Raw genomic sequence first — 24,618 nt, forward strand, 5'->3', positions numbered from 1 at the left:
ACTACTTGAGAAATAGTCAAAAATCCCCTGACAAATTGTCAACGAAAGTTTCTTGGGTGCCGTAAACTTTCGCAACTCTAGAGCCGTCGCTGCTCGCAAACTTTTTCTCGATGAGTCGCCCCACCGCCGAGGAGTTCAAACAAAAATGATTTGCTCGCACACGCACAGCCACATAATGATAACGGGCAGCTGAGAATCTGCTCAGGAGTTTTCCAAGAGGCGGCACGAATTGATTTTCAAGTTTCTCAAGCAGCAATTAGCCATTAAACTTGCAACAAGCCGAGTGCACAACGAACCCAAAGAAGCTTCAAGTGGCAGCCCTATACGCCAAGTCGTGCCCATGCAGACTCCAATAACCGCATATTAGCCAGATGTGACTTTCATTTGACTTTGCTCTGGCGTTTTCTATTCAATTGCTGACATCCCTTTCTTCACTTTACTTGCCGAGGTCTTAGCTTACCTACTCCGTTTCAATTAAATTCTCAGATTCGCTCAGTTTTAAGCTCCGGCGACGGCTTTATGCCCAGCTGCAGCAACAAGAGTTTTTTCTCTCTCTCTCTCTCTCTCTCTCAACTGTCGAAAAACAAGGGCCACACACACACACACAAAGGCGGCATTGCATATGCAGGGAAATGTCTAAATTTCTTATTACACCAAAAAAGTAAAAGGCATGAAGGAAGGAGCACAATGTATATATGTATATGTATTTATCTGCTCATATATATATTTTACGTATATAGAAATAAAGCAAGCAAAAGGGCAAATAAATGCCAACGAACGGAAATGAAATTGCAATTGCTGGGTCGGTGGGTCGGTGGGCTGGTGGGTCGGTGGGTTTTTGGTGTGGATTGCGACACACGCGACTACCTATTAAAAGTTTACATTTGGCATTTTCCCCTCGTTTTGTGGGCGCCTTTTTGGTAACTATGACGGCATTTCCATTTCCGGCACGCTTTTACTTTGCGCCTCAGCGTATGCAATAAAGTTCGCTACGCAGCTGCAGCTGCGACAACGACTTCAATGGGACGGACAGAAACTACAGTCCGACAAAAGGGCTGAAAGAGGCGCCGCTTTAAAGAAAGGGCTCCGGCAAAGCCGACTTACCATGCTATTTAGACACTCTTAATACCACACACGTACACACACACACACACACACATACACTCACTCACACACATGCACACATCAGCACACACAAGAACGCTCATTAGTTTAGCGGTAGCAACGCTAAAAGCAGAGAAATTGTGCACCCTGGTGCTAAACAAGTTAATTAGTTTGTCTTTTTCCCGCTTTGGTGGCTCTAGCTGCGCCGTTTATGTGGCTCACCATGGGTTAAAAGCGAATCTGTGTGTGAGTGTGTGTGAGAGAGAACGTTGCACGAGTATATGTGTGTGTGTCTTAGAGTTTATCTTAATGACAAAATAAATTATTTACCACACACGAACACGCACACACACACACTTACACACACATACATGCACTCGCTCTTCAATTGACTCTATTTTCCCACAGAGAGAATATGACTAGCTCAGCTCATCTCTGTGTGCGTGACATGTGTCTGTGTGTGTGTATGTGTGTGTGGCTCTGCTTTAATGTCACTTTTTAGATGTTGCTATTTCTTATGTTTAATATCAGCTCAGCTCAGCCTTTTACTAACTAAACAGCCAAGGGCCGTTATAATCGTTGCCTGTACTCCACAATGGGCGGCAAGTGAGGCTAATAAATATACACAATGTAATATGTATGTAAATATGTATTTTTACTTAAATATTAAATTAAAAACATATACGGACAAAGTCTATTGTTACCCACAGTAAAAATAGCAAGAAGAAGAAGAATTTAATTTAATTTATTTTTTTTTTTTTTTTTTTTTTTTTTTTGTAAAGAAATACTGAATTCAAAACACTTCTCAGAGTGCATAAATATTAAAAAAAATTCATTTTAGTATCAGAAAGAATCAATATCAAAAATCAATAGATGGTGCATAAATTATCCATTGCAAATACTCGGCTCATTTATGCTCAATAAAAATCATTTGAAATCATTTATATTTATTTGTTAAACATTATTTGTTAAGCATTAATTTGTAATTTATTTTATATTAACAACTATTTTGAGGGTATTAAATTTATCAAGTTTTCATCTAAATCTTGACATGGTCATAATAAATTTGGTTTTTTAGAACTTTGTAATTTGAAAAGTTTGAGTGCTTTAAATTGTTCAACGCTTTTGTTGCTTTTTCGCCCACTGTGCGAGGGCATAGACTTTAGGTAAGTGGGTATTTCAATTACATGCAACGACGCTTCAATGGCCTGGTCGTCACATAAAACCACTTTGTTGTCCCAGACAAACAGTGGCACGCAACGATTTGGCTATGGGGCCGTGCCGAAGCTCGTTTAATCTTAGATTTTAATTGCGCGGCTATAACGTCGGCCCCAAAGACACTGCTCGACTCGCAGTTGGATGGCTCGGCCACAGCAGTTGGGAGTAAATTGAATTTAATTACAGCATGTTTCGCTTTTAATTTTGATTGTTGAATTAATTTTAATACATCATAAATTTCGAGATCGCTGTAAAATGTTCATGGCAAATGCAAATTCTTGACTAAGCCATGGGAAGTTTTCCTTTTCTTTATTATTATTTTATTTTATTTTATTTTTTTCGGGGGTTTCCTTTAAGGAGTACCAACTTTTTGCGCGCACTAATTAGTGTGAGTGGTACAATAAAAAGTTTGGGGGGCGTGGGGAATGGGAGTGCAGGTTATGCACTCGCGCTTTAAAGAGTGCACCAAAAATTTGGCATAAAGAAATTAAAATTGAAACGAACTGCTTGCCAAAGTTTTCACTCACACACGTCGCGTCGCTGCCAGCAGGAAGCTATAGAAAATTAAATATGCAAAGCGAGGCGCACAAGAAATACGAAAAAAAGTGAGAAAAAATATGTAGGGAAAAACTTAATTTCAAGTTGGTCCTGGCCAGGTGGGCGACTGCAGCAAACTTGGCCACACACACAACAACAAAAAAAATGGAATTTAAAAGCAAAAGGAAAAACTTGCAGCATTAAGTGCACTTGGCGGCGATGCAAGAGAAATGCAGGTGGCGTGGGCGAGCTTGGGGACAGCAACTGCTGCCAGCTCATTAAAAGTAAAAATGATATGCATTAAGTTTGGCAACGGTAACGAGCACGTTAAAGGGCTGCAAGGGCGCTGCAGTCATTAGGCCAAACTTACGCCGCTCGCTACGTAATGGTCAATGCTAATTGCGTGGAATACATTTGCAGTGCGGGCCACACCTGGCCGTTGGATTTAATGGCGACCCATGGCCCACTGTCACATTTGCCGCATAAATTGTCATAATTGTGCGCCGCGAACTGCCAACGGCAGGGCTGAGCAGTTGCCATGACAGTATCAATGCATATTTCATAGGCTGACACATGCATTAACGTGTCTAATCGGCAGGCATGCGACGCATTTGCCTCTGCTGGACACTGTCATCGGCGGAATGTGTGCGTATGTCTATGTATTTCAAGGGGCAGCGGCAGCGGCAGGGGCGTACGTCCATTATTCCTTGAGGGTAACAGCATAATTTATGTCCTTGCATAGTCGCATGCCAGACATTCCGAACGTTACTGAACTCAGCTGACAATTTCCTGTCACTGACATGCGACTTTTCTTCTTCAAGTTTTTTTTTTCTTGATTTTTTGCTCTCTTTTGGCTCGACCCCATGCGGCGGCTGCTTTAACTGTTAGGTTGTTGGCTTATAGACAAAATGTCCATAAAACAGTGGCTAGGTGAGCTCCGCAAAGAATCTGCTGTCAAATCGTTGTCAACATTCCAGCGTGCACAACGTGGCGTATGCGTCATTTTTCATTGTTTTGGGCAAATATCAAACGGTAGCCCAGTTGTTGCTGCAATAATGTTGTATATACATAGCTTTATGGTTCTCTTTTAGGTATATGTATATCAATTGATAAACTGATAAGAGCACCTGAAGTGAACACACCATAATTACCGAATGACTCAACACAAAAAATAATATTCAACAATCGAACAAGCATGATTCCAAAAATTCTTTTTCATTTATGTATTACTTAAATTTATTTAGCCCGAAATTGTTGAGTATTTGCGTTTGTTTGCCAAATGGAATAAAGCATTTTCATCAATATGAATAAGCATTTGTTTGTTTGAAATATTTTCTTTTTTATTTTAAATAAACGTATAAATATATATGTATATATAATAAGTTGCCTTACACATTACCAACTGCTGCGATGAGCTTTGTATAAACCTTGATGCCTTCCAAATATGTGTCCGCCCCTAGATACTCATCGTGATCGTGGAGCAGAATGGGGGTATTTCTGATGGGGGAGAAGCCAATAGCCGGAATGCCGATGGCACGCAGAAAGCGGCTGTCGGTGTTGCCGGGACAGACGTAGGTGTGGTATTTGACGTCGCTGTTGGGTGCGAGAAACGTGAAGGGAGTAAACGCAACGTGAGCACTGGCAAATACTTACAATTCCTTCAGGGCGCCCTCGAATGCTGTCCAGAACGGATTCGAGTCATCGACCTTGGTGGGTGGCACAAACTCGTCCTTCTGCTCGAATATGATCTCAATGCCACCGCCAGCCTCCTCGCACCAGTCGCGTATCTGCTTCTCCAAGGCGACCAGATCCACATCGATGGCAATGCGCAGATCGAAGACCACCTCGATCAGGGCAGGCACCACATTGCGTTGCACACCGCCCTGCACGATTGTCAGATTCACGGTGGTCACATCGCCGTAGAAACGACTCTTATCGTCCTTCAGTGTTTGGACCTGGGACGCGCGGAAGCCCATCATCTTGTCCACAATGTAGTTGAGCTTCTCGCCGGCGGTGTTGGGCAACAATATGGAGCCATGGCCGGCTGTTCCGCTGATCTTAAATCGAATGTCTGCCGAAAAAAACACGTATTGGTAGACTCCGAGGAATTGTGCAGCAGATATACTTACGCCATCCGGTGCGCTCTGCATAGTATACGTAGTAGGAGTCATCCAATGTGGAGGAGCCCTCGTCTAAGCTGAGACCCACATTGAGCGACTTGAAGTAATCCCCATTAATGAATTCGCGCATTCCGAAGAATCCGCCAGCCTCTTCGTCGGGCACATAGGTCAAGTAGAAGGTTCGCTTTGGCTTATAGCCGGAGGCCTTCAGTGCGCGAATGGCGGCCAGATACTGGGTGCCAACACACTTCATGTCCTGCGAGCCTCGCGCATAAATCCGACCCTCGTCATCGATGTCCGCACTGAATGGGTCATGAGTCCACTTTTCCGGAAAGACGGGCACAACATCCGTATGCGAGTTCAGAATGATGGAAGGCAGCTCGGGCTCAGTGCCCTCCCACTTCATTACCACAACGGGATTGGCCTCGTTCACCGGATAAACCACATCCACCGGCAGATCCAGGCTGGCTGCCTGACGCTTCAAGAACGCCACGCAATCGGCTGTGAATTGTTCGGTTTAATGTAATCTCCCTTAGAGCACTTGCATAATGGCGCCGCTCTGATAAATCGGCTTATCGCAGATCAGCGCAATCTTACAAACTTACTGTAATCTATATTTGGGTGTACCGTGGGTATACGCAGGTATTCGCGAAATATTTGAATTTCTTCATTGTTTTCCCACTCGGCTTTGCTCATTTTGTTTAGATATTCGACTATATAAGACTTTTGTTAGCCAATTATAAACAATTAATGGATGCTATATACACACGTTTTCACTATAAACACTTTAGATGCTCGGAGATGCTGGCACCACAAAATAAGAGCACTGAACGGTTTCAGTGCTGGCCGACGACTGTTTGGCAGTCTTATCGACCCAACGCTTATATACGTTATTCTGCCATCCATTATAAGGCTTTTTCATTAACAATATGTCTGTTTTTATCATATTTACAACTAAGTCACCAATTGTTATCAGCTAATGTGGATTTTTCGAATAACCTTTGCCCGACACTTTTTTTTTTTTTTTTTTTTTTGCTAATTGTTTTTGACGATAAAATCGGACATGGCGCATAGAACATATTTGTCTATGCAATTTATTAAAATAAAATAAATCATTTAGTCACTTCCGGTAGAGAATGTGTGTAATTCACGAAATTCAATGGTCGTGGAATATATTGGAGTAATGAATAAGCACTACATGGAAAGAATATAGGTGGAAATCTCAATGGCTTATAACGTCTGTTATATATATTATTTATTTATTATTGCTTGGATCAGTTGGAAAATTGCAAAAGTTGATCTGCATTTTGTCTGAATTCATATTTTCTTATCAATAAAATATTACGACTTTTGATTGATTTATATGTTTATGTTTATATTTTATTGATTAAGCAATGAGCATATACATTTTTAACACTTGTTTAATTATGTTTACAGATTATCTAGATTTATTTCTCTGGCATATTTTGTATGTTATTTATTTATTTATATTTTTATTGCTTGAGCAATAGATAGAAATTTAAAACACTTTTAGTTATAGTTCAGACACTGGCAATGGCTGGAATGATCTTCGTGTAGACCTCAATGCCATGCAGATAGATATCGGCGCGCGTGTATTCATCGTGAGCATGCGGTAGGATGGGCATGTTTTTCATCGGTGAAAATCCCAGAGCCGAGACCCCCAAAGGCCGCAAGAAGCGGCTGTCTGTGCATCCAGGGCACACGATGGGCGTGCACTTTAGGTTCCTGTGGAAAAGATGTAAATTTGTGAGCCAGCTTGCATTAGATGGGGCATACTAACTGTTCGTTCAGCGAGTTCTGAAAGGCTGTCCAGAATGGATTCGAGGCGTCAATTTTCGTGACCGGCGAGAATTCATCCTTTCGCTCAAATTGAATCTCGATGCCGCTGCCTGCCTCGGCGCACCAGTCGCGTATCTGTTGCTCAAAGGCGACTAGATCCACGTCGATGGCAATGCGAATATCAAACACCGCCTCCAGCAGGGGAGGCAGAACATTGTTTTGCACGCCTCCGCTCAATATGGTGAGATTAACGGAGGTCACCTCGCCGGAAAATTTATTGGGCAGGTCCTTAATCCTCTCCATCTGGCTTGTGCGGTATTCCAGCAGCTTGGTCACAAGATAGTTCAGCTTCTCGGCGGCTGTGTTCGGCAGCAGCTGGGAGCCATGGCCTGTCGTGCCGCTAACCTTAAATCTAATCTCTGTAATTACATTGGAGGTCAAATATGGGTTTATTCTTAGGCTAGCTCTACTTACGCCAGGCCGTTCGCTCTGCATAGAATATTAAATAGGAGTCGTCTATGTTGGAGCAGCCCTCATCCAGGCAGAAGCCCGCGTTGAGTTCCTTGAAGTACTGTCCCTTAACGAATCCTTGCATGCCGAGAACTCCACCGAGCTCCTCATCGGGCACAAAGGTTACATAGATAGATCGCTTCGGCTGGTAGCCCTGCGCTTTGAGCACTCGAATCGCAGCCAGATATTGAGTGCCAATGCCCTTTGTGTCCTGTGTGCCACGCGCGTAGATGCGACCCTCGTCGTCCAGATCGGCGCTGAATGGATCGTGTGTCCAATGCTCGGGGAACACCGGCACCACATCCATATGCGAGTTCAGCATGATTGACGGCAGCTCGGGCTGGGTGCCCAGCCACTTCACAATGACCACGGGATTGGCATCGTTCACTGGGTACACCACATCCACTGGCAGATCAAGGCTGGCTGCCTGACGCTTAATAAACTCCACGCATCCGGCTATTGAAGAGAATCAGTTAATCGAGTATAACTAAGTTTCATGATGAGGTTTCCCATGTATGTAAGTGGGTAATGCTATACATCTATAAGGTATTTTTCCACCCTAGGGTATGTCCTACGCACTCACTGTAGTCTACGTTTGGGTGAACCGAAGGAATTCGCAAATATTCACGAAAGATTTTGATTTCCTCATTGTTTTCCCACTCAGCTTTGCTCATGTTCACTTTATCGTATGGATAAGGCCTAGTTGCTGCGACTCGAGTCAGGGACTGACTGTTGGCCGAAGAAAATGATGCACGCTCTTAATACTCCCTTGAGGTCTCCACATCCACTTTGATCCACAGCGAACAAGTACATTTGCTGCTAATGGGTTGTCATGCGTTATCGGATTTATGGACACTCAATCTTTGTTTTCATAAACTTGACTGATATGCTGCTTATCAGTGTGATAATTTTGGTTGCAAATGAGCTTGTTATCGGGGCGTTTTATTTGCAGTCTGAGCGCTAACAGCGGGTCGTTTATAATGGGAGCGCTCAGCAAATTGAAAGCAATTTATTAACCACTCTTAAAATGATAAAAAACAAAAAAAAAAAAAAAAAAGCACACCTCCCATTAGCTAATTAGCTGAAGTGGTGCTTAAGAAATGCGATTGATAATACAATGGATTGCCTTAACTACACATTGAAGCAGCTGAAGCAAACTGATTAAGACATCAAGTATTGCCAGAATGTCGACTTCGTTTACCCTTTGAGAAACTCGATAAATAACTTGTTATAAATTAATTAATTGAGACGTTCAGATTGAAATGCGCGAATATAGACTACAAACGTGTTATTCCTTATCACGCATCACAAATACCTTTTGCTACCTCTTATCAGCGTGTCTATTTAAGTTATTTTTTATCGGAGCTAGTTAAGCCTGGTTGGTTATCTCTGGGCCGTGGCTTGAGGAGCGTGCGGCTAGTAAAAAAGCGTCTAAGCTTTTTGCTGCGCCTCAAATATCGTATAGATAGGTGAGCAGTCATAGATATGTATAAGATGAACCCAGACATACAGCAACAAACAGTGCAAAGTTTGAAGACCAGAGGTATCATACATCGTAGATAGAATTTGGGGTATCAAGAACTCATTTCCATTGCATAATGCAAATATAAAAGATGCGTTGGTCTGTATAACTCACTGTAATCCACATCCGGATGCACCGATTTAATGCGCAGATATTCGCGGAAGATTTTGATCTCTTCATTATTTTCCCACTGAGCCTTACTCATTCTGTCTCGCTTTGCACAATAATGGGAACGTTCGTCGACCTCAAGTTTGTTTTAAATCAAAATTGGTTTCCTTCTCCCTTTTATACCCAGTATGATGGGGAAGAGTATGTCTATTGAAAATGCGGTTACTTCTTATCTCATTGTCGACGAAATTTGAGGCCCAACTTTTTATCAGCAGTTGCATTGTATTTCTTCTCTTTATCAAAACTAATTAGGTCTGTGAGTTTTGCTACGAAAACAATTAAATTATAATGTATTACCCCTCTATCTATTACCCTAGTTTATATCAAGATCAAGGTTGCTTGGCTCTACAGTTTGAAACTGATGGCTGTCAAGCGGTTTGGTTGAAGAGAAACCATAATGCAAAATCCCTGACATTATTGTTATTATTATCATTAATATATACATATATATTATTATATAAAATATACATACATACATAATAATTTCTATGGCCCGTCGATTCAAATACATTCAAGCACTTCGATGGAATTCTAAGAATCCAGATGCCTGACTGAGTCAAGGGATTCCTCATATTTGATATGACTAAATTGAATTACCAACTAATCTAAAATCTGTTGCGTAATGCGAATTCACCTTTCGACTTCTAAGTAATTCCAATTTACTCATTTTACCAATTGGTCAACATGTTTCAGCAGTGTCTGACGGCAGCTACCGGCTACGATAAAGCAAAGTTCTGTTATTAATAAATATATGTGTATGTATGTATATAGATATGGTCTGCATTTTATTATCAGCTACATTTCCCATTATAATAAATTTGAGTGATTTGCCTCTTATCAGCGAGTTTGCTGTGATTGAAAATTAGCCCGTTATCAGCAAGTTTTACTTGTCATTTAGCTTCAGGTATGTTTATTGTTGAATAGCAAATCGATCAAACTATTGAAATCAACATTAATTAAGAGTATGTAAAATGCGCTAGGCATTGGCAACAGCTGCGATTAGCTTCTTGTAAATCTCAATGCCACGCAGATAGGTGTCTGCTCGCAGGTGTTCGTTGTGGTCGTGCAGTAGGATGGGCGTGTTATTGATTGGCGAGAATCCCAAGGCCGAGATGCCAGCTTGTCGCAGGAAGCGGCTGTCGGTGCCGCCAGGAAACACGCGTTGCCGGGTCTTCACACCTCTGTAATGAATCAAAAGAAAAGAAGCTGAGCACTCGAGCGCATCGCTGCCTCCTTACTTACAGTTCGTCTAGGGCTTGCTTGAACGCCAGCCAGTAGGGATTCGATGCATCGATTTTAGTGGGCGGTACATAGGGTTCCTTCGATTCAAACACCAGCTCAATGCCGCCTCCAGCCTCCTCGCACCAGTCGCGAATTTTCTTCTCGAGCTCATCAATGTCCACAGTTATGGCAATTCGAATGTCGAAGACCACTTCCAGCAACGGCGGCACCACATTGCTTTGGACACCGCCGGCCAGTTGGGTGAGATTCATGGTGGTAACGTCTCCAATGTCTATTTTGGACTTCTGCTCAAGTTTTCTCACCTCCAAATCACGGAATTCCATCATTTTGACCAAAATGTAGCTGAACTTCTGCCCGGCGGTTTTGCTTAGAAGCAGCGAACCGTGACCAGAAGTTCCGCTGATCTTCAGCCTTAGGTCTGCAGGAATTCAAGAATCTGAATGGGGGGGATCACAATGCAAGCTGCATGTACTTACGCCATATAGTTCGCTCTGCATAGAACACATCATACGCTTCGTCCTCGCTGGCAATGCCCTCGTCCAAGCTAAATCCAACATTGAGTCTCTTGAAGTAGTCCGTCTTGACCAGGTTGGCCATTCCCGGAGTAATGCCAGCCTCTTCATCGGGCACAAAGGTGAGATAAACCGTGCGCTTGGGCTGATAGCCGCTGGCTTTCAGAGACCGAACAGCCCCAAGATATTGCGTGGCAACACTCTTCATGTCCTGGGCGCCTCGAGCATAGATACGACCCTCGTCATCCATTTCGGCATCGAACGGCGCGTGGGTCCACCTCTCAGGGAACACCGGAACCACATCCATGTGCGAGTTTAGGACAATGGAAGGCAGCTCAGGCTGCTTGCCTAGCCACTTTATAACAACAACCGGATTCAGTCCGACCGACACAACCTCTACAGGCAGCTCCAGGCTCGCCGCTTGACGTTTCAAGAATTCCACACAAGCAGCTGCAAACCCGAGAAAGATTCAGTTTTATCAAGATTTTTATTTTTTATCGATTCTGATATTTACTGTAATCCACATTTGGATGCACCGATGGAATGCGCAAATATTCGCGGAATATTTTGATTTCTTCATTGTCCTCCCATTCAGCTCGACTCATCGTGAAAAAATTACACTTTCAATGTCTGGCGCGGTTAGTTAAAGTTTACTTTAATATGCGCACTTTACTTCTCCTTTAAATACCCAATGCCATGCTTCACAATTTGTTGTTTTGCGGACACCAGTTTCTTTTAACTCTGTGGTTTAACTTATCTTTCATTTTGTGGTCTTATTTTTATCAAAAATAGTTTTATTATGCCCTTAACCCATTGAAAATGGCAAATCGGCATACAATGCTTTTGTGATTACTATACTACTACTATGATTACTACAACAAAAATCGAAATTATATAGAATACATATAAGTCTACATTTAAAATTTAGAAGCTCTAGCTCTAAAGGTGCAGGAGATATAATAAAATAACTAGCTTTTGATAAGGTTTTTAATCGATGAAAAAATATTGGAAATAGTTCTCGTTTTTTCGAGAAAAACTCGATATTCACGTGGTATACTAGGACCTACGAAAAAAATTTCAAATCTCTAGCTCTATCTTCTGGGATCTGACAGACAAACAAAAAGATGTTAATCTAATATTAGAGTTTTTAGTAAATGACATATGTTTAAGTAATCTCCAAAGAAGAACAACAGGAGTACATAGTACATATATAATAGCGTCCAATTTAGATAGCTAGCAAACTACATAACACTAAATAAAACGATGCATAAAATTATTTTATAATTCATCTTTGAAATCTCTTAATGGAACAGCCTGAGGCAGGTAGACGGAAGCCAAGACAGACGTTAAAACGTATATAATCATAAAATATACATGCGCACATCATATTGCATTAAGTCACGTACAGAGCTCAATGGATCATTAATTAATTTGATGAATCGTTCATTAAAGAAACAAGAAACGGATGCAAATGCTCCTGGATAATGCAAAATGAATGTCATTTGCACAGTTCCAGTTCGCGCTTATGCTGTATATGTATATATTTACAGTAATTATTCACACGTTTCGTATTGCATATATATTTACAGTAATTACTGACGTTCATTTCTTTAAATTGTGGTTCGACTCTGCAGTTTTATTGATTTATTAATTTGGGCATATTAATGGAATGGAATCTTAGAATGCCGCATATGGTTTTTATTTAGGCATTGGCCACAGCTGGTATGAGCTTCTTGTAGACCTCAATGCCGTTCAGATAGGTGTCCGCACGCAAGAACTCATCGTGGTCATGCAGCAGCAGGGGAGTCTTGTTGATTGGCGAGAAGCCCAGAGCCGGAATGCCAACATGACGAATGTAGCGGCTGTCGGTGGCGCCCGGAAAGACGCGGTAGCGAGTCTTCAAGCCACTGCGGAAGCGAAAAAACATGTTACACAGTTCCATTGAATTGAGCGACACACTTACAGCTCGTCTAAGGCTTTCTTGAAGGCCACCCAATATAAATTCGACTCGTCTATCTTGGTGGGCTGCACAAAGGGACATTTCATCTCGAATTCCAGCTCAATGCCGCCTCCGGCCTCCTCGCACCAATCGCGAATTTGTTTCTCAAACTCAGCAATATCCACAGTGACGGCGATTCGAATATCAAAGACCGCTTCCAGCAACGGCGGCACCACATTGCTTTGGACACCGCCGGCCAGTTGGGTTAGGTTAACGGTGGTGACATCTCCAATGTCAATGTTGGGCTCATCCTTGAGTCGCTTCACCTGCGACTCGCGGAATTCCATCAGCTTGTTCACAATGTAGTTGAGCTTCTGGCCAGCGGTGTTCGGCAGCAGCAGCGAGCCGTGACCAGCAGTTCCGCTGATCTTGAACTTAAGGTCTGAAATGGTTATATTATTAAGTGTCTTCTGGGGAAGTGGTACATGACTTACGCCACAAGGTTCGTTCGGCGTAGTACACGGCGTATGTTTCGTCCTCACTCGAAATGCCCTCGTCAAAGCTGAATCCGACATTCAGCTTCTTGAAGTAGTCGCTGTTCACCAGCTGGCGCATGCCCAAGTGACCTCCGACCTCTTCGTCGGGCACATAGGTGAGATAGACAGTGCGCTTCGGCTGGAAGCCACTCGCCTTGAGGGCGCGAACGGCGCCCAGATATTGAGTTCCAACGCACTTCATGTCTTGCGAGCCGCGGGCAAAGATGCGACCTTCGTCATCCAGATCGGCACTGAATGGCCCGTGGGTCCACTTATCAGGAAAGACGGGCACGACATCCGTGTGCGAGTTCAGAATTATTGAGGGTAGTTCCGGCTGCTTGCCCAGCCATTTCATTACCACCACGGGGTTGGCTTCGTTCACGGGATAGATGACGTCCACGGGCAGGCCCAGTCTGGCTGCCTGGCGCTTCAAGAACTCCACACAGGCGGCTATAAAACGCAGACGAAAGTTAATCTTTATGGGATGAATTGCTCAAACGACTTGCTTATCAAGCGTGTACTTAGATATGAGAACTTACTGTAATCAACATTTGGATGCACCGTTGGAATGCGCAGATATTCGCGGAAAATTTTAATTTCCTCGTTGCTCTCCCACTCAGTCTTGCTCATCGTGATCAGATTCCGTTGCTACAATATGCGTGCATTAATAGATTTGTCTTTACATATAGATTATGGATGGAATGGAATGCTGGGCTAAAAATGTGCGATTTTATTGATAGAGGCAAACAGCTGGCCAGCGATCAGCTGTGAAGAGCTTCGTTAAGTACCTTCTCAACACTGGCGGCGATCGTCAGCGACTGTGGCCGTTGGCGTGCGTCCCACGTTTAAATATGCTCAGCCGACGATTGCTCTATGATATTATCTTGCGCTGAGGTTTTCACGGCTTATCAGCTTTGAATTGAGGTCTATGAGTGAATAAAGAAGTCTCTATTATTAGTTAGTTTTTAGTGTGATCGTGTCTTATCGCTGGCATTTGTTTACAGTTGCATTAATATAGGGTATGCATAGGGCATGCCGGGCCTTTCAGGTCATTCAATGCTGAGTCAGTTGCACGATTTGGCAGGGAGCTAAAGCTTTGGCTTAGTGCGAAATTTATATTCTACTTTCCACTTGAATTCCTAATTTGCGATGCACACACACACACACACCCACACAAGCATACGCACACACACACATACTTGACTACATACGCCCACCTAGTCCGAACGTGTGGCATGTAAACAAGTTGTTGTTGTTATTGCTGCTGCTGCTGTTGCTGATGCAGATGCTGATAGGAGAGCTGTTGATGTTGCTGGCGTGCTCAGTTACTCCCAAACAGGCTTGGCAGCTGCCAACTGAAAGTGCATTTGTGTGAGTGCGTGTGTTTACCCTTGTTTGTTTATTAATGTGGGTGTGCGTGTGTGTGTGTGTGTCAGATTTCACGCTTATTTCAATGGGCGCAAATTGCTGTACACAAAAGTTGCACGAAACAAAACTGAAACGCCGAGATTTGTACAGCTGGTAGACTTCAGTTTAGTTTTGTTTGTTCATGATGTACATATGTATCTCCTGGGCATACATACAGATGTACATGTGTACATATACGTATTTGTGTGCCATCGCAAAAAGTCATTAAAAGTTCATTAACAATGTTGCAAGGATTTTAATGGCAGCCACTGTGCCACCAAGAACAGGAACCATGTCAGCAGCACATGTCTACATATCAAATGCAAACACAAACAGTTATCAACAACAAGTCGACTACACACATACATACATATATACATTTATTTGATGTAATTGTCGTTAGATAATTCTACATTGATATTTGCTGTATGCTGTTACAATTATCCAGTCAGCTCAACGGTTATTGACACAAATTCTAGCCGTGAATATTAATAATATATATGTATATGTATATCTGTTTATCTTCCTAATCCATTTCTCTTTTTTTCTACGCACATTTCCATACGCTTTATCAGCGTTTAGCTCCTAATGCTTGCCATCGAAAGCACTTACTATGCCTAAGCATTGCTCAACATCTGTGGCAGGCATTTTAATCTCTTCGGCATTCGCTTTTTCCATTATCTGCTGTGTGACAATACCTTCCACACATAAAGCAAATAGCCCGAGGACACGCTCTAAGGCTTTTTCATAATACGACTGCTCACGTATCCTTTTACTCGCTCGCTTTGCCTAGAATATTGCATTTCGTGTGCTCAACTTATTGCTACTGATAAATTTTAATTGAAGCATCTCGGATGTGCATAACAAATAAGATTTGAAATCTATATGTTGATTGCTATAATGATGTTGAAATAAATACTTATACATATATTAGAGAGAGCAGTTTGTTAAGTGGCTCAAACATATTTAATCACTTAAAAGCAAATTCATATTTATTTAGTCAATTGCCAGATCTTGGCATAAAGTTAAATATATGAATGTATAAATAGATAAACAAATACAAATAAAATTAAAATTAATGATTAAAATTACTACATATATATTTGAACAAAATTCTTGATTTATTTCTGGCATAATTTCATCAAAATATGCTTAAAATTAAATTGTTTCTTGTAGATTTCTTTTATAGAAATGATAGCACATATAAATTCTAAAAATAAACTATTTTTAAATTTTTTTTGTTTTCCTTTTTTGTTTCAATATTAGTGTTGAATAAATATAGAACTGATTTATATATGTATAAAATATTTATTCATATATACCTATTTTTGTTCAAACTTTTCGATATTCCTAATCATAAATTCGTAGCATTTACTTCAATTGAAATCACAGAGCCAAATCAATGGAGTTGCAGCTACATAAGCCATATAAGTTTAGCTAACCTCTAATAAATACTTAATGTATGCATTAAAGCCCTTAATTACGTTCACTTGTGTGCGCTGCAGTGCTGCTAATTAATTCAAATAGTATTCAATTATTATGCACATTGAAATGTCATTTGAGCGGAGTGAAAAGCATTATAATTGGTTTTCATTTGTCACATTATCTTCATTATTTGCTTTTTTGTTTTTTTTTTTGGTATGAAAGTAAACAATTGTTAATTATTAATGAAGCCGAATCGAATTAATTTGCCATGCGGATTGATTAAAGCGCATCCTTGCTGGCCAGCAAAATTAAATTAAATGGGCTTATACACACACATACATATATATTCAATAACGCATTAAGCCAATTCAAGTGACTTTTGTTTAATTTTGTAGCTATTTGATATTAAATGTATTCGGTCTGCTAATCAATGTCGAATAGCTAAATGCAATTAAGCTGCCCAACTAGGTTCGATTTGACTATTTATGAGTGCATTTTGCGTGGTTATCTATATAATGATATACATATAGTGATTCCCATTTGCATTCCATTAAAGTCGATGATTTATTTATACAAATCAATATAAACATATACATATATATAATATGTAAATGCAATATCGAAGCGAGAATCAAATCAAATATTATAAAAATAAAGTGAATGCTTGATGCCAACTGTCACTGCAAAAAATCTATTTCCAGTCTAAATTTATACAGAAATACATCGAGCAGCGGAAATAAATAACTTGGTTTGTATTCCCAGAGTATTCCCAGAGTCTCGGGCTGAATTTGTGCGCTGTTGCAACAGTTATCGTCTAGTAAAAATTAAATACACTTTTAAATTTAAACCCATTGGAAATGTGTGTGGTTGATATTATCTGGCCCAGCGTTTCGGCTCAAGTGTAGCAACAAGCTGAGCGATAATCCTCAGGTGGCATAAGCAGAGACTCTTGAGTGACACGAGCAGGAGTCGGGCGCATTTCTAAATGCGAAACCAAAGCAACGCTATGCAAAAGACGCGACGTTCCTAACGAAGCACTCGCAGTGGGTCTACCCACAGCCAGCCCACAGCCAGCCCACAGCCAACCCACAGCAACAGAATCAACACAACAAATGCGACCTGTGGCAGTGTTGCCATCAAGGCAAATAAAGGACTAAAGTTATGATAAATGCAGATGGAGTATAGCTGGCAGCGTTATTGCCTGTCATTTCTCATCAGCCAACGACAGCGGCGACAAGGGGCGGCCGAGCAGCACCACTGACAACCGTCGACCGACAACCGACAAGCGACATCCAACAGCCAGCAGCCAGCAGCCAACAGCCGACTTCCGGTTGTTGCCGCCATTTTTGCTTGACTGTCATGGCTGCCAGGCTTTGAATGGCTTCTAATAAAAAAACAAGCATGATTTTTGCCTCGCTTTTATTTTCCATTACGAGGCCCTCCTCTCTCTCTCTCTCTATGTTCCGCCTCGTGGCAAAAGAACGATGAGCTGCAATTTGCAAAGTTTTTGCTTGCTCTCGCACACACCCTTAAATACATATACGTGTGTATAAATGACTTTGTGCCTGTGTGTGTGTGTGTGGAGAGAGTGAGTTTTGAAACTAGGAAAAACTTCATATTTTCTGCTGCTTCATTTGAGTTCTCTGTTTGGCGCGACAAATTTTTTGTTTGTCTGCTTCCTTGCAAAGGTTTCCCACTCTCTCTCTCTCTCATTCTCTCTCTCTCTTACTCTGCCGGCTTAGTCCAGCGCTTTACTTTTACCGCCGAGCAACTAGTTTTAAATGTGCTGCTAAAACGTGCCCCACTCAATGCCACCAATATCAAATAGCTGAAAGTCAACGGCGGTGCCATTTAGAGGTCTTTGGTTTGCCAAGGCAACCGCTCAGTTGCTTAATGGATTGCCGGTATCGCCCCACTAATTGCCGATTGCTGCTAAGTGCCACGATTTGAGCTGCCGGAGGATTCGCTCGAACAGACTTTGGGTCAGCTCTGCAATTAACTAATTGATTGAACTATTCAATCGCCATAGATGCACGCCATTGCGTGAGCATGGGCGTGGCAAGTTTGCAATTATTTACGGGGCAAGACCGCCGTAGCAAGCCACATGGTCTTTATCTCCTTCATCCAGTGTCCACTGCTCATTGCTCATTGTTCATTGCCCATTGTCCGTTGCATGCTGAGGCGCAACCTACTGAAGCTTTTAATGCAACGCATTCAAGCTCCTTGGATTTGGGTGTGTCGATAGGTGGGTGGCTCCGTCCGTGTGCCTTTTGTGAATCGAATTCCGGAATAAGCTTAATAAGCGTCTGTTCAATTTCGAGCAGCTCGCTTGCTCACAGCTATGCCATTAAATTAAATGGGCGTGGCTCTGACAATGTTTGCTTAACTGCTTGCCAGGCAGCCGTGGCGAAACTAGTCGACTTGGGTTACTCTTTACTTTGCATTTACTAATTAAATCTATTTATTTTTCTTGGTGATATATTTATATTTTTATATTTAGTTTATTTTTTTTTTTTATTTTTTATATTTGTATTTATTTTATTATATTTTATTTTATTATATTTTATTTTAAAGACTTATTCTATTTTGTAATATTTTGAAAATTAATATATTTGTTTTTATATGCATATTTCTTTTATTTTTAGATTTTTTATTAAATTTATGTATTTGTTTTTATTTTATTATATTTTATTTTATTTTATAGATTTATTTTATTTTTTTTAATATTTTGAAAAATAATATATTTGTTTTTATATGCATAATTATAATTCAACTTATTATAATTCATTTAACTAATAAATGTAAAATAATAATAGACGCATATGCAGAGAATATTTGCAATATTTACAGTTCAATTTTAATTATGCCCACAACAGCAACTGCATATGGCTACAATAGAAATAGGAAAATAGAGGGAGAAAGAGAGCTACATAGAGAGATAGAAATGACAGATTTAAGCTTGATTAAATCTTTTTGTTTCACATGGCGCCCTCTGGCACTCCGCATCCTTTGCCAACGAGCGTGCGGCATGTGCATGGCTTAGCTGCCATAAACTAGACCTAATCTGTGCTGGCCACAGGGCCACGATTCCCCGATGCCAGTGCATGGCATAGAGCAACGCAATCAGATCGGCCAACATGTCCCAGCGATGGCGCTGACCGAATCGGCGTTTTTCATGTTTCTGCATGTTTGAGCATGTTTATAAATATCAAAAATGTTGTGTGTGCGGGGAATGTGCAAATGGAATGGAATGCAATGTAGTTATCGTATTTTGTGAGCACATTTGGGCTGGGGCTGTATTTCTTTTTAGCGCCTGCCGCTTTCGGTGCACCTTTGTTGCCCTGCTGCAATTTGTTGCAATTTGCTGTCGCTCTGTTGCGGTTGCTGCTTCGCAAATGTTTTATGACTGCAGTGCGATTGCTGCTGCCACCTGCTCTGACACTGCACGTCTGTGTGCTCGATGTGCTCTGTCGGAAAATGCATTTACGATACATAAACATAACGTGCCGGCGGCACGCCCCCCCCAACGGGTATACAGGAGTTACAGCTGGCCTATTTGCCACGCTGCCACTTGCCACGTGGCATGTTTATTTCTGCCGCAGGACATGTCATGTTTTTATGGCTGCAAAAGTAAATATTTAAGCTGCACTTTCTGTAATTTTTCATTGTTTATCTCTCTCTTTCTCTCTCGGTCTCTGGCTTTCCCTCTCCCTTTTAATCAGTAAAATTTATATGTAACTTGTCCCATTTGACTTGTGAACATTGCACTAATTGAATCAACAATTAAATTCTGATTATTACATCATTTATTCACGCAACGCCGCGCGGTGTCAGAGAACATGTATTGACACAGTCCTGATTTTGCTCCCCCGTCTTTTTGCTTTGCCCTGATAAATATGCTGCGCTGGTGGGCTTTCGCTTCTGACATGGTCTTAGTTTGTTATCAAACTAGCCCAAGCCCTTTGGCATCCTGTTTGACATCCGGCGACATTTGGCATTATAACTCCAACGCCAGACGGCGCCTGAAGAATGCAATTTCCTGGACGCCAGATTCAAATTTGAATTCAAATTCAAATTCCCCAACTCGAATGCATTCTCTCTCTTCTCTTGGCACTCTTGGCTTTGGTACTGTGAAAAGTTTAGCTCTCTCGACGCAACGCAAACTCAAATGTTACTTATATTGATGGATTTGCACGTTGGCCCAGCGTCCTGCTGAGCATCCCGGCAGGAAATGTGGTAGCCAGGACATCCCGCTTAGAGCAGTCTGCCTTGCCTTGGCTGCAATTGAAATTGATTTACCAGCTGTGTGCACGAAATTGCGCAATTCATGCGGCCCACCCGAGCCATTATAAAGGCCACAAAATGGCCGCTGGCCCACACATACATTGATAATAATCCGAGTGCATCAGCATCCCATTCTACGTATATGATTTTAGGCCCAGCCATGACTGCCTAATGTATTTTTAAAGCGCAATGCATAATTTATGGACCAAAACTTCAGTTCAGTGAGTCAGCCAGTCAGTCAGTCAGTCAATCAGTTAGCCAGTCAGCCAGTGAGTGGGTCGGCATTGATAATCCTCCCACTGGAAACAGATACACTTTGCCCTAATTGCCACAACTCATGCGATTCACGCTAGCCACAGCCGCAATATTTTCAAATGTTATGCACATAGACGCGGACCTCAATATTTGTGGCTTTTAATATGCTCCGCATCATCATGCTCAACGGTGCCTAGTTTATGGTTGCCGCAGCAGCAGCAGAGCAGCTAACAAAGCGAAAATATTGCATCTCCGGGCCGCATCATTGGCATTCGAACAGCGGCCGCAGCATAATTTACAACAATTTCAGCGCCAAAGCGTATTTATTATTTCGCATATTCTCTATGAGCTGTATCATAGAGGTTTTCTAAATCGCAGTGAGCAGGACATGGTGGGTCAGGTCAGAGCACATCACAAGTTAATTGCGAGCCCAATCAAAACTATTTGCGAAATTTAATTTGAAATCGATAAACCCAGCGAAGCTCAATGGCAATGAGGAATGCTGACAGATTTAAGCTGATTGCAAATGAAGGAAGCTCCAGCTCAGTTGCATAATAAACTACATGCACTTAAATTCCATAGAATTCGACATGAGTGACTTTCGATTGAGGGATGGGAACTACAGCAAACTAAATCATGTTATGGCTGCAGCTAAAATAGATTGCAAATAAAATATAAGCTTAAATTAAGAGGGAAAAAAGTTTGTAGCTAAAATTTAAACTTCTTTGATGATGATTTGCCAAAAGTTATTGAGCCAATGTCTGATTACCTAAGGCATCTTCAGTTAATTTGTTTCCAGTTTTTGCAATATTTATTGCAGCACTTAAAGCATCCACGAAAATATGTGCATATCACATTCCAGTGATGCGGCCCATTAATTATAAATTCTGTTGGTTGGCAATGCATTACACAAACCATTTGTAATATGGGACACCTAAATGCACAATACATTGCTCTCATATAAGCTGCACACACACACACACGCACACACACGCACACACAGTTGCATAGAAACATTAATTAAACACGAGCGTTTGCATAATGAATTTTTTGTTCTTTTAAGTGTTTGTAAGAGGATTAGTTTCCGTTCAATGTGCATTTTAACATCTTTTCCATTTAGGTTACTGATTCGACATAATCCCGAATTGATATAAAAGAGCTCAACTGACCCTGCTCTAATAATTCGTGCACAAAACAAGAGCTTTCTATACTGTCCATGTGATTCCAATTAGAGAGAGAGAGAATTGTGAATATCTGATAAGCGTTTTACAAGCTTGGCACAGGAGTGAACTGTCAAAAAGTAGAACGGAGTCAGCTCTGCTCTGCTCGCACTCCTATTTACATAGTTTCGTGCAAAAGTAGAGATAGGGTATATGGATGAATTCCAGTGAATATACATATATAATTGGAATAGAAATAGAAATTTGAGTTCTAATAAGATTTATATGAATAAAGAATTATAAAAGTTTTGGATTTCAGTTACAATACTATAATTTATTTTATAAACTTTTTATTCTAGGCTTTTCATTACCTTAGAATTGTTGAAACTTATTGAAAAAAAGTGGAAAAATTAAAGATATTTCAATTAACATGTTTAAATAAAAGTAACTTTACTATTTTTTTACTATTAAAGAAACCTTGTAAATATTCATATTCAAATGAGACCCCCAAAATAAATAAGTAAATATTAAATGGAAACTTTGTCTGCATACATGAAATTTTAGTATAATGTAACATATATTGTGCAGCTTAGACTTTTGATCAAGAACTCTTTCCATGTAAGAATATAAACTGTAAATATTAGATACTGATACTGATTCAGTTTCTTCTACTGATCAAGAAATCTTTCCATGTAAGACTATAAACTGTTTCTCATAGCAAATATTAGATAGTACTGATTCAGTTTCTTCTACTGATCAAAAGTACACATAACGAAGTCTTTCTTACCGCAAATCTGGGTCTCTCAAATGCAGTTTTCAATAAAAGAGTAGAGTCGCATGGGACAAGCCGAGGAAATCAGCAGCAACTGCATATAACTAAATAAAAATTGCATTTGCATAATGCAACCCAAACTGACAGACGAAATGGCGCGGCAGTCGCAGTGCGGCTACAGTGCAGTCCCACAAAGAGGAGCAGCAGCCGCCCGGAATCGTTTGTTATCCTTGGCGGCTGCATAAGGAAAACAATAAAGAATTTGCGGAGCAGCGCAGAGCGTAGAGAAAATAAGTAAAAAGAATAAGAAATAAACCCGCTACGAAAACAAAGTCGTAAATTCAATTTAAAGCTTGACAGATTGCCACAGTGTGGCTGCCGGTGGGCGCATCGCTGTGGGCGTGGCGCTGCAGCTGCAGCTGCAACAAAATGACGTGTACAACAATTTTTGTTTTTCTGGCCATTTTTTTCCCCCTCTTTTATTTTATTTTTGCTACATTCGCATTTAACAGAAACGTGCTGGGCATTCGCTGGCAGCATCTGCCGAGAGGAGCGGCAGCAGAGCCGGCCAGAATTAAGGTCAAGTTGCACAGAGTCAGAGGCGACGAGGCGCCAGCCGAGCGCAGTAATTAAATGGACTTTAATAAGCCCAGCCACTTAAACAGTCAAAAATCTGGCAAAGAGGTTAAACTGCCGGCTCCGGCTGCAGCGTGGATGCGGCGTGGATGCTGGCGGCAGAGCGCGTAGCTAAAGTGCATTCGACTGCGACACCATTTCCTGCTGTGCTTGCATAACGCGAGAGCGCATTTTGGGCCCTAAGCAAGGCCCTTGCCCGCTGCTGCAGCAGGAGCAGGAGCAGGAGCAGCAGCCGAGCGCCTGCAGCAGCTGTGACCCAGTTAAAGAGCCAACTCTCGGCTTGATGGCGGGACTTACGGCCTATTTAAGTAGCTGCCGGAGTTGATTACGCTTCGGCATCATCTTTCAGCCACAATAAGGCCAATCGGCTGCTGCCCGCCGCAAACGAAGCGCAATTAAAGCCAACAAAGGCGCAGTGCAGCAGATTGCTGACCGACCCAATCAACGTCGACACCCGCAGAGCTAAATGGACTCCTGGCCCCGCACAATGCTGGCCGGCACAGCGGGCGGAGTGCGCTTTAAATATCACCCGACTACCGCGAACGGACAAAGGCGCGATTCTCAGAGGGGTGTGGCGCAGCAAACCGCGGCCAGGAAACGCGCACAAATTGCATTTTAACGCATGCAAATTGCCAGAGTCCACGCCCCGGACGACTTTATTGCATTACAGCAGCCAGCGTAGACGTCGATGGACGACAGTGTGCATGTGCATGTGTGTGTGCATGTGCATGTGTATGTGCATGTGCTTGTAGATGTGTGGCAATTGTAAAAAGCGCAATTGCCATTTTGCACTCGCCGATGCCAAATGCGTGTCCGTCGAATTGGCCGTGTGTATTGAGCATGAACGGGGTCAACGCTTGACCTGCTTGACGCCGGCTGGCAGCTACCTAGTTAACTTGCCAATTTAGCAACTGTCCGCTTAAAGCGGCCATGGCACTACTCCAGCTCCCTCACGTTTTTTGCGCTGTCCGCTGTCGCATCGTCGATCCTCCAGTGCAGGCTTTCGGGTGCCGCGCTTTGCAGAGCTGTCAAGTCACGGCGCTGCCGTCGCATGGGAGTCGCAACAGCGACAGGGAGCGCTTTGGTTGTTTTATGGGCTTAAAGCAAGTGCCAGTCGGAGGGTAATATTGTTACAGCTGCTGCTGTTTGCTCGACCATATTTCAGAGTCAAATTGAGTATTGCTCATACGCGCCATTGCCCCTAATAAGATATTGCCACGAATATGCAATGGAGATGTGGAGTCGGAGTTGTTGGAGTCGAAGTCGCAGTCGAAGGCGGAGTCGAAGGCGGAGTCGAAGGCGAAGTCTTGCCTGCTTCTGCACAAACAATAAAATTGAATTAAATTTGCATAGATCTCTCTGCAATTAGAGCGCAAAATTATATTCAGTTGATATGCAAAAGACGTTTATTATAATATTAGAAATTACATATATTATGTTTTTGATACATTATACTGTATATTATGTATAA

The 24,618-nt window shown here is 41.8% G+C and overlaps 5 protein-coding genes across 7 annotated transcripts in view; 1 reads left to right on the plus strand and 4 right to left on the minus strand.

Annotated features, from left to right (window-relative positions):
* The window catches only part of Cow (Proteoglycan Cow), a 46,308-nt gene that overhangs the window by 9,065 nt on the left and 12,625 nt on the right, over nucleotides 1-24,618 (plus strand). The gene's annotated exons all lie outside the window — the stretch shown is intronic.
* On the minus strand, nucleotides 4,174-5,852 carry LOC108659996 (aminoacylase-1). The gene is made up of 4 exons (XM_018113195.3): nucleotides 5,585-5,852; nucleotides 4,989-5,480; nucleotides 4,513-4,930; nucleotides 4,174-4,452 (listed from the first exon to the last, which is right to left on the minus strand). Exons 1-4 carry the CDS (start codon nucleotides 5,673-5,675, stop codon nucleotides 4,248-4,250), a joined length of 1,206 nt encoding a protein of 401 aa, XP_017968684.1. The 5' UTR covers nucleotides 5,676-5,852; the 3' UTR covers nucleotides 4,174-4,247.
* On the minus strand, nucleotides 6,434-8,072 carry LOC108659998 (aminoacylase-1). The gene is made up of 4 exons (XM_018113198.3): nucleotides 7,873-8,072; nucleotides 7,254-7,745; nucleotides 6,781-7,198; nucleotides 6,434-6,725 (listed from the first exon to the last, which is right to left on the minus strand). The coding sequence occupies exons 1-4, from the start codon at nucleotides 7,961-7,963 to the stop codon at nucleotides 6,521-6,523; spliced, it is 1,206 nt and encodes a 401-aa protein (XP_017968687.1). The 5' UTR covers nucleotides 7,964-8,072; the 3' UTR covers nucleotides 6,434-6,520.
* LOC108659999 (aminoacylase-1A) lies at nucleotides 9,873-11,471 on the minus strand. The gene is made up of 4 exons (XM_018113200.3): nucleotides 11,248-11,471; nucleotides 10,698-11,183; nucleotides 10,222-10,639; nucleotides 9,873-10,160 (listed from the first exon to the last, which is right to left on the minus strand). Exons 1-4 carry the CDS (start codon nucleotides 11,336-11,338, stop codon nucleotides 9,956-9,958), a joined length of 1,200 nt encoding a protein of 399 aa, XP_017968689.1. The 5' UTR covers nucleotides 11,339-11,471; the 3' UTR covers nucleotides 9,873-9,955.
* LOC108659997 (aminoacylase-1) lies at nucleotides 12,339-14,125 on the minus strand. Of its 2 annotated transcripts, XM_018113196.3 has the most exons (5): nucleotides 13,997-14,125; nucleotides 13,748-13,856; nucleotides 13,167-13,658; nucleotides 12,697-13,114; nucleotides 12,339-12,640 (listed from the first exon to the last, which is right to left on the minus strand). In XM_018113196.3, the coding sequence occupies exons 2-5, from the start codon at nucleotides 13,836-13,838 to the stop codon at nucleotides 12,436-12,438; spliced, it is 1,206 nt and encodes a 401-aa protein (XP_017968685.1). In that variant the 5' UTR covers nucleotides 13,839-13,856; nucleotides 13,997-14,125; the 3' UTR covers nucleotides 12,339-12,435. The 2 variants fall into 2 exon arrangements, with proteins under 2 accessions (XP_017968685.1, XP_089113888.1); XM_089257762.1 differs by lacking the exon at nucleotides 13,997-14,125 and having other exon boundaries at nucleotides 13,748-13,946.

The sequence above is a fragment of the Drosophila navojoa genome, chromosome 2 (assembly GCF_054131105.1).
Source record: "Drosophila navojoa isolate 15081-1374.11 chromosome 2, UAZ_NAV_1.0, whole genome shotgun sequence".
NCBI lineage: Eukaryota > Metazoa > Arthropoda > Insecta > Diptera > Drosophilidae > Drosophila > Drosophila navojoa.